The sequence below is a fragment of the Papilio machaon genome, chromosome 1, assembly GCF_912999745.1.
Source record: "Papilio machaon chromosome 1, ilPapMach1.1, whole genome shotgun sequence".
NCBI classification, from domain to species: Eukaryota; Metazoa; Arthropoda; class Insecta; order Lepidoptera; family Papilionidae; genus Papilio; species Papilio machaon.
The window spans coordinates 81,123-91,144 of NC_059986.1; the positions used below are offsets into that span (position 1 = coordinate 81,123).

Below are 10,022 nucleotides of genomic sequence, written 5' to 3' on the forward strand. Positions count from 1 at the left end.
TGCCCGACCCCGTCCCGATTTTATATCAACCCTCGCCGTATCTAATAGGAAAAATATGAAGTATAAAATGGGAAGCAATTCGTGTCCCTTTGAATTGGGATGCGACCTCTATACGGAAGGAATGAATTTTGCATTATATCGATGATATTAAATTTGTAATATTTCGAATACAGCACTGGAATGTTGGAAATTCATATTTATACAATTGAAAGTTATGTATTTGATTGAGGCCGTCATAAATACGTCACCAACGCAGTGGTCCTGAACTGCGATGTAGAGTGGGATAGAGGAATGTAGCCGTAATGGTTTTATGTTGTTTTTTGTAATTACGTAATTATGTTATAGTTGTGAAGGTTAGTTGTGAACGGTGTGCCGACGATCAGGCAGGTCGCGTGATGGCGCATGGAGCGCGCGTGCTCGCGGACGGCGTGGTGCGCGGCGCTGGCGGTGGCCCTGCTGTCGGCGCTGGCGGGCGCCGGCCCGCGCTACAGCTCACGCATCGTGCACACCGCCGCAGGTACGTGCACGCGCCACATGACGCACGCCCGATTGTCGGTGGACCCGTGGCGGCGAGGTGACCGTGTAGTGTGCACAGGGGCTATCCGCGGCATCATCGTGGAGCCGGCGTCGCGGCGGCTGGAGCCGGTGGAGGTATTCCGCGGTGTACCGTACGCTGCGCCGCCCGCTCGTCTGGCCGCGCCCGCGCCCGCGCCGCGCTGGCCCGGCACGCGCCTCGCAGACGCCTTCGCCCCCGTCTGCCCGCAGCGCTACCCGGACATATCCAACAAGACGGCGGCGCTGATGCGAATGCCGCTGGCGGAGTACATCGAGCTGCGGGCCACGGCTCCGTTGCTAGCCAACCAGAGCGAGGATTGCCTCTATCTCAACATCTTCGTGCCCGGTAGCGGTAAGCTCTCCTGAAGAAATGAATATAGAAATGATCCTATGAAGTGAGGTCTGGTAGTGGTAAGCTCATTGTTTGCCGCTGCATACCTATCATTTAAAATTGAAGGGTTATGTAAATACACGTGCGACAGGCGCGCGCGGCGAGGAGGCGCCATATGCCGTGCTGGTGTGGGCGGGCGCGGCGCGAGCTTGGGGTTCCGGAAATGCGGTCGACGGCGCAGTACTGGCCGCGCGCGCTCATCTCCTCGTCGTCACACTCAACTATAGGATAGGATTATTAGGTACCACATAATATTATAATACAGAAACGTTATAGTTGATTTTCCTTTTAAAATATTGTAGAAGGTAGTGCGTTCGGTTATTTACGCAGTTACTGCGCAGGTTACTTGACGAGCGGTGGTGAAGACGCGGCCAGCGTGGCGGGCGGCGCCGGCGTACTGGACGCCGCGGCGGCGCTGCGCTGGGTGCGAGACAACATCGCGCCCTTCGGCGGTGACCCACGTCGCGTCACGTTGGCGGGCCACGGTGCCGCCGCCGTGCTCGTCAACACGCTGCTCATGCTGCCCCAGGCCAAGGGTAACTGCCGCAGCCGTACCTCATCCTCGCTGCAGAAGGTTATGCGAAAAATATATGTAATCATACAAACTTGGTGAGCAGGGCTGGTGTCGCGCGCACTTCTGCTGAGCGGGTCAGCACTGGCGCCGGGTGCGCTGGCGCCCGACGCCGGGCTGGCTCGCGAGCACGTCGCGCAGGCGCTGCGGTGCCCCCGGGATGCCGACGCCGCCACCGACCAGCACTGGTAAATTCGGACCATTCATGTAATTTCGCAATAAAGCGATGTTTTACGAATGAATTGGCAGCCTTTAGAAACATACGTTACGGCGCAGGCTTACGGCGTGCGTGCGCGCGCGTCCGCTGGCGGCGCTGCTGGCGGTGGAGGCGCCGCGCGCGCGCTTCTTGGCAGGTTGGGCGCCGGGTGTGCCACGGGCGCCGCACGGTCGCCGCACGCCCGCCGCGCGCGCGCTGCACGCCAGCGACGCCTTCCTAGAGTGCGCTCTCGCCGTCGTCGTCGCCACCACCGAGAGCTACCAGTACTTCAACGAAGACGACATCCGCCACGGCTTCGAGGAGGAGCACAGGTTTGTGGCATTGCCTATCTTAATTCATAAGGATTTTGGAACAAAGGAATTAAAGTGTAAACGCATAACGTGCTCGAGCGTCGATGGTGTCGCTAGGAACCGCGTGCTGCGAACGTACGTGCGCAATGTGTACCGCTACCACCGCAACGAGATCTTCGCCGCGATCCGCAACGAGTACACGGACTGGGAGCGGCCCATACAGCATCCCATCAATATCCGCGACGCGACGTTGGAGGCGCTGTCTGACGGCGCCGGCGCCGCGCCCGCGCTCCGCCTGGCACAGCTGCACGCGCGCCGCGGCGCCACCACCTACTTCGCTCACTTCACGCACCAGACAAGGGACGCCGACTACCCACAGGTATGTCTGTCGCACCGCCTTTACTTATATCTATTTCCTTTATCCCACTTATTTTTCTGCTAATCCTTCTGCAGACTTTGAATTGATAAATAGTCACAACAAAAGACATGTTGTGATGTAAAAAGCTAATATACCTATATAATAAATAAGTGTCTCCTTTCTATCAGCGGTTGGGAAGCGTGTCAGGAGAAACATTGCCGTACTTTTTGGGGCTCCCTCTGGTGGGGGGGATGCCGTTTTACCCACGGAATTACTCGCGCGGCGACGTGGCCGTGGCCGAGGCGGCCGTCGCGCTGCTGGCGGCCTTCGCCAAGACCGGGCACCCTGCGCCCCCCGCGCCCGGCGCGCCCCCCGGCCCAGAGGCCCTCGTACCCGCGCCCTCCGCGGCCCTCGCTCCTCCCGCGCCACTTGTTCCCGACGGGCGCGGGGAGCACGCGGTAACGTGGCCGCGCTACGAGCTCAATACGCAGCAGTACCTCAGCATAGGTGGGCCTGACTCCATTGTGACCTATTATTTACTTATCTGAATTTAACACGCTGATATTTAGTAGCGTTGTAAGTTTTAAGGCAATATAACATAAGCTCTTTACCACTAGCTATTGCCCGTGACTTCGTCCGCCCGGAATGAAAAAAAAATAGTAGTCTATGTTTACTTCCAGACTATGTTCATCATCTGTTCTAGATCCGTTTAGACGTTTTAGAGATACGTTATAACAAACATCCATCGATCCATTCTTTCGCATTTATAACATTAGTATGAAGTACGATGGTAAAAGTATGCGCTACAGAAGACTGTGCAATTTGACGTCAGGCAGCAAGTTGCGAGTGAAGAGCCACTACCGCGGTCACAAGATGGCGCTGTGGCTGCATCTCATCCCGCAGCTGCACCGGCCGGGCGCCGCGCCGCGACATCACCAGTTCCGCGCCGCGCACCCCGACATGTTCGCCGGTAACTGCCGCACTGTCACTGATACTGCCACTATCACCGCCACTGTCACAGCTACTGCGCTCCACAATCAATGGTGTGCTCGATCGTTGTTAACTCTATACGTACCATCGAAAACCTATCACAATGTTCATCCTTCACAGGAGACATCTTCCCGGAACTGTACACGACGACGACCGCGCTCGACGACGACGAGGAGGAGGAGGGGGAGGAGACCTCCGTCGGATTGGAGGGGTCGGAGGGAGCCGAGTGCTCGCCTCCGCCCCCGCCCCCCGCACTCTCCCCCGCGCGGCCCGCGCTCGCCGCCGGCCCCGAGTCGCCCGCGCCGCCCCGTGACGACAGTCTCACCAACGTCGACACCCAGTACTACAGGTAACATCATAGTTTAGGAAACCCAAAAAAGGAAAAGTTTAAAAGGTCCAGATAAATGACATCAGAGCCGGCCGGCGACGGCGCGCCTCACATGGACAACGACGACGAGCCAACCTCGTCCCGCGATCACGCAACGCAATCTCACTAATGTGTTTACCACTCGCTCATCTTTCTGAATATTATCCAGTTCTGTCTCGGAAAGTCTTAATGTCCGACCATTTCTTGTAAAACCTTTCCGCCCCGGCCGGATGCAGTGCGTCCGATATCTCTTAAACGTGTCTCGGGGCTTTTTAATCTTCCGGAGGTATCTTTTGCTTTTCTTAAAATACGATCATTTTTAATTACTCCTTGCTTTAATACATTTATATTTAGAGGGTTTAGCCTTCTACAATCTAGAAATTACTTTAAAATACCGAAGTATTCAACAAATATCACTAAGTATATTTTTGATTTATGTCTCAAATGTCAAAGTATCTGTTGTTTTAAAAGCACGCGGAGGGAGTCGCGAGCGACAGCTAGTAATAGTATGAAAGCCGCCCAAATATTTTTTTAATTATTTAATAATTTGCGGTGTCTCATTTTGTAGGTGGATAAATTAAAAAAAGATTTTGAATACTAGGTATTATATGAAGATAAAACGATTTATCAAAATTATTATTAAAATAAATAATAAAAAAAGTTTGTCTCAACTTAAAGCCGCCCGCAGCCAGCAGCCACTGAGCGACATCGCCGTCAAAATGAGACACGCTAGCGTTTTGTTACATTTGTAGTTGTTTGGGAGTTTCTTTAGAACGCTGAAAGAAATATCTCTGTTGTGGCTTCGCTAAGTTGTTGTGCGTTGTGCCGGCGACTAGAAATATACCTCAGGAAATCCACAAAATGAACCATTCTTTACGTAAACGCTACTGTAAATGGATTTTCTATTAAAAAAATTAAATTGAAAGTAAACATGATATTGTTGAGATATCAGCGTGGAAGAGTATTTAAAGAGAGAGTAAAATCAAGACAGAATGTTTCGTCTCAGCGTCCCGAGGTTTCACATCGAGACAGTGTTATATTAGGTGAACATCAGTAAGAGACTTGTGTACTCTTAAGCCGAGCGTAATTTTTGAGTACAGTGAGCTCGCACAAGATTCAGTCAATAACATAAGTGCGGTCATTGGCGCGGCAGCTACACGGTGGCGCTGGCGGCGACGGTGGGCGCGGGCTGCTTCCTGCTGGCGCTCAACGTGCTCGTGTTCGCCGGCATCTACCTGCAGCGCGGCCGCGACCGCCGCAGCGCCGCCGCCCGCCGCCGGGCACGCGCGGGGGGCGCGGGGGGCGCGGGGGGCGCGGCGGGCACAGCTCGGCCGGGCGCGGTGCAGCTGCCAGCTCTCGTGTCCCCGCGCAGAAGCACGCTCAAGGTACACGTGTCCTAACATTTGATGTTCGTCTTCACGCCCCACATCCCTTGATGTTGACCACGAACAAATAATACACGATTCATATTCTATGAAGGAAATGTAAGTCATTCGACGTAATTTAACGCAGCTTTGGGTTTCCACAGCGCAGCAGAGAGGCGGAGCTCGCGGAGAGGCCGGCGGGGCTCGCGCCGACAAAGAAGCGCGTGCAAATACAGGAGATCTCAGTGTAGACAACTTTTGAGTGTAGTGAGTGACACAGGTGGCTAGTGTCAGTGCAGAGCGGTCAGTGTCAGTGCAGAGCGGTCAGTGTCAGTGCAGAGCGGTCAGTGTCAGTGCAGAGCGGTCAGTGTCAGTGCAGAGCGGTCAGTGTCAGTTCAGAGCAGAGCAGAGTTGAATATGGTGACGTGGTACACTAGAGTGCAGTGAAAGTGAGTGCAGAGCGACTCGGTATGGAACTTCTGAGAATATAGACATCTCACTTTAGAATTTATTTGTGTAACTGACTCTAAAAATTGAAACTCAAGGACAAGTTCAACCAATAGAACATTATGTTAATATAGTGGAATGTGATGTGCCATAGAACTTTTTAATTACGACTGAGCTTTCTCCGACTTCATGAATAGACAAATGTTTATCTAAAATTCAATGGAAAGAAAAAACAACTAAATATTTCATTAAAACGTATGATATTATGTACTTGTATATACTTTCACTTTTTTATTGCGAACATCAAAGTTATTAATTATTGTTGAGAAATTTTATTTGTGTTGTTGTAATAAATGTGTTTGCAGTTAAGATTTTGTTAAAATCGATTAATTTACTAATTGAAAAATTAAAAAAGTTAAGGACAAATCGATACTAAGGGTAACGTATTAGGGCTAAAGTTATGTCGGGCCTCAAGCACCGGTGCGCACTGGGCTCGGGGCACGGGCACCGGGCACTGGGTACGGGGCACTGGGCGCCGGGCAAAGGGCGTCGGTAACCAAGCCGGGCACTATTCTGTCACATCATTTTCTCTGTACAGTATGAAAACCCTTTGCACTTTTTCTACCCTCGGGTCTCTTAGAGAACCTTACATCGTATCAAAACTTGTGTGGAATATTCGATGAAGGATGATTGACTTAAATTGAATCTGAAATGAGTATTATCCAGCCCTCGCAAGTATTTCCCGATGTTTTTCTGCCAATTACATTAGTTTTAATTTGCAGAACATCTGTGTCGTTGCTATTTTATAAATGTTAAATCTTAGGTTATGTTTTGTAAACGGCGCAGGCGCAGGCGCATCAGCAGAATATCTTGAGTATATTATTTTGACTCAACCATTTTGTTTGTAATACTTGTACATATAAAAGGTAACTATGTCTTACTGTGTATATATAAGTAACTGTTTAGAGTTCTATTCGTAATGTCCAGGTTTTTGTATAAAGTTGGTCATAGAGTCTGTACAGATTTACAAACAAACATACTATGTGTAAAATGTCACTGTAAATATACTATATATATTATCGACTATCCTCAGTGTACACTCCTCCGGCTGTGAAAACAGCAACGGAATCGCAACGTTTCAATAAACAACATTTTTCCTGATAATTTTGTTTCATTCTCTCCGTTCCCGAGTTTTTGTAAAAAAAAAATATGTAAAACGCATTGATGTTATCCGGTCAATCTGATCGAGCTTTTAGAGAGTGTAGGGATTTAGATAGTGAAGTAAAGAGTAAAATGTAAGAATACTCTTAATTAATAAATATAACTAAGTATTCGAATGGTTAATACAAATTACGAAGCGATACAGTTCGCGTAGAACAAGCTCACAACGAAATAGTACGAGTAATTAAACATTTTCATTATTGACAATCTTTTATTATTCTGAAGGCTTATTGCGACGAGAAATTATTATTTATGTGAAATATATGAAACTTTGTTTAATTAACGTCCTACAATAATAGCGTTTAGGTTTCTCGTAGAACGTAATTAATTCGATGCGCGACCGCGGCCGCTGCTCTCGGCTCAATTGTTGTCCGTCTAATTAGACCGACAAACGTAGTCCGACAACCGTCCGGTCTGTAGCGCGTTGCGTTCGATTCACTAACATATCGCAATTCTGCCTTTACATCTATGCATCGTTTTAGTTTCCATAAAGTATAGCCTCGAACGTGCAACGTGAATACAAAATTGACAGACGTTTTGATTTGATTGACTTTGTCCATCTCTATTGTATAATGTAACTGTAAATAAACTGGTTCGTATTGATCGAAATTACTGAGTAGTCCTATGTCTCTCACCCTGCCCCCGCCCCCCGCTGCCAGTGGCCGCAGGGCCGCGGACGTCGTCACAACTCGATCCGTGGCTGTTAGCTTCTAAGAGGTTTATATACGTCGACGAGAAAATTAAATTTTTGAGCTTATGATATGAGAGCAATAAAGAGAACTTATCCTTTATAAGCGCAATATATTTTAAAAAGCATAAAGCAAAAATATTTCTGCAAGGCGATAGACTGGTGCTGTTAATATGGAAGTTGTGTAGTAGGTAGCTGGGTGGGGTATGTGACAGAGCGGAGCCATACCTACTCCATATTATGTTACAATTCTGAAACGTTAGTTAAAGTACTTTTAGTTGTGGAAGAGGCAGAAAAGTGTAACATCAATAAACTGTAATATACATTAGCTAGAAACATATGTACATATATGTATAAGAGTATGAACGTTATTGAAAACAAAATGAAACTCTTATTTTTGTGTTTCCACTCCATTAGCCAAGGACTGCGAGCATCTGCGCCTCGCATAAAATGTAAATTTATCTACATGTCGATATGTAAATCAGTACCATTTATGAAGTCAAATGTTGCATCAAGGCTGCGTTATGTATAAATAAATAGGGCAATTGTTTTAGTACACAGTGCCACCTACAAAGCTGTATAGATACAGATGTATTTGAACACTTAGTGTATGTGGTAACATCGCGCTCTCTGACGATGTGATTGTAGCAACCATCAGTCCTCCGTTCTTTTCAACAAGGTAACAAGATAATTTGCCACAGACTATATTAACGCGAAGGTAACATAACAAACAGAAGGTGCTATCTTATATCAGGCATACGGAGGAATTTCTTTATGACACGAAATTATTACGTAACCGTTAGTTTGTGAGATTGTTTCGCGCACGGATTTGTGGTCGTTTATTGTAAAATATTTGGCGCGTTCTCATAATAAAGCTAAAACATGAATTCATTTTATATAACATCGAGCACGTACGAGGTAATGTTACAATTTTAATGACATTAACTTAATTATTTTTTATTCCGGTTTAGACTCGCGATAACGTTATTTTTCTTTTAATCTTTGTGTTGTACTCAAGAGAGGTTTCAGTCGGAAGATATTATAACCTCAACAACTAAGCATCCTGGTACATGCAACAATTTGTGACTTATTGTCATTAGCTCCGTGGACTCTACATCTGTACAGCTGTGACAATTCTATCATGCACCGTTTACATTTGGACATGTTTTTGTTAGTCTTTGTTGTACATTTCAGTGCGTTAGAGAAATCGTTTACGTTACATTAAACAATATCTCAGAATAGGATAAGGGAAAATTATGTGATACAATGATATAAAAAATAAAAATCTTTGTCCTTTGCGGAGCACGGAAAAAAGTAACATAATTTCACCCGAGTTCGAGTCTATAGCTCTACTTATGTATTGTTTATAAGAGTTCGGGGAACTTTTTTTACAGACACTTGATAGTTTGTTCATTCTCATTTCTCTATCTTCTTGTTTAAGTGGCCTGAGTTTCCTTGCAATTGTTTTCAAACTAAAAGACACGTCTTACTTTATCTCTGTAGCTCATAATAACTACATCATTCTCTATGTTTTCATAAATATAAAACCAGCTGTCGCCCGCCACTCCATCCGCGCGGTATTCAAAAAAATCCTATGGGTTCTTCGAAACTATATTGTACATCTGTGCCAAATTTCATCAAGATCCATAGAGCCGTTCCGGAGATACCTTCTAGTATCCATCTATCCATCCATCTACACTTTCACACTTATAATATTAGTAAGATATTTACTAAGTGTACTAAAACATACAATATAAGATTAACCAAAAAATTCACCAGCAAAGAAGAACTTTCAACATTCTAAATAAATCCTTTTGGATTCCGAATTGAAATTTAGTAAAAAGCGGCAGATGAATAAAAATGAGGATCGCAAAGTTACCGCGGCAAAGGATTACTTTCTTTCCGCCGCTGCCGCCGCCGTCTCAAACAACTTCCGCGGCCCACAACTTACGGCAGTAATCTAAAGATACGCCTAAAAGTTGCAGGAATACTTACAAAAAGTTAAATAAATACAATATTTTGGTTTTATTTCCTACGGATTTAATTAATACTGTATTGTAAATTACAAGCAATTTTAGGTTTGTAATTGTAGCTCCTGTCGCTTCCCACAACTACTTGTACGTGAAAATATATTCGCTAAAGTTTTCATATTCAGAATCAGCTATTCCAACTTTCCTCAATATTCTTATAGCTGTCAAATGGTTACATCCCAGTTGGGGATTGCAAATCGGCTGCCATCGCATAACGTGTTCGACAAATGATTGTTGTAAAAGTCCGACCGACGCGAATTTAGTTTCGTGCAGTTCGGTTGTTACAGAAACTGGGACATGAGCTTTGTCATTGTCAACTGTTCGCTTCTGCTGTCGGACTGACTTCGTCAGAAATTCTCGAGAGCAACGCAAACATTGGCCACTTGGACTTTAAGGAAGTCATTTTCTAACGACTGCTATAAAGAAGGCCAACTTTAAAAATTTACCTGAGAAAATATTTGATTACTACAATTTAGTTTATTATCTACGCGGGACTTTGTAAAAATAAAGTGCTTTTGATGCTTCCTTTCCCC

The 10,022-nt window shown here is 46.2% G+C and overlaps 1 protein-coding gene across 1 annotated transcript; it reads left to right on the plus strand.

The window, feature by feature from the left end:
* Positions 1 to 402: 402 nt before the first annotated feature.
* LOC106712758 (neuroligin-2) lies at positions 403 to 5,458 on the plus strand. The gene is made up of 13 exons (XM_045679732.1): positions 403 to 517; positions 596 to 907; positions 1,038 to 1,187; positions 1,288 to 1,482; positions 1,564 to 1,705; positions 1,794 to 2,045; positions 2,142 to 2,403; positions 2,571 to 2,771; positions 2,835 to 2,889; positions 3,215 to 3,352; positions 3,493 to 3,721; positions 4,893 to 5,124; positions 5,268 to 5,458. Exons 1-13 carry the CDS (start codon positions 403 to 405, stop codon positions 5,352 to 5,354), a joined length of 2,370 nt encoding a protein of 789 aa, XP_045535688.1. The 3' UTR covers positions 5,355 to 5,458.
* The last annotated feature ends 4,564 nt before the right edge of the window (positions 5,459 to 10,022 follow it).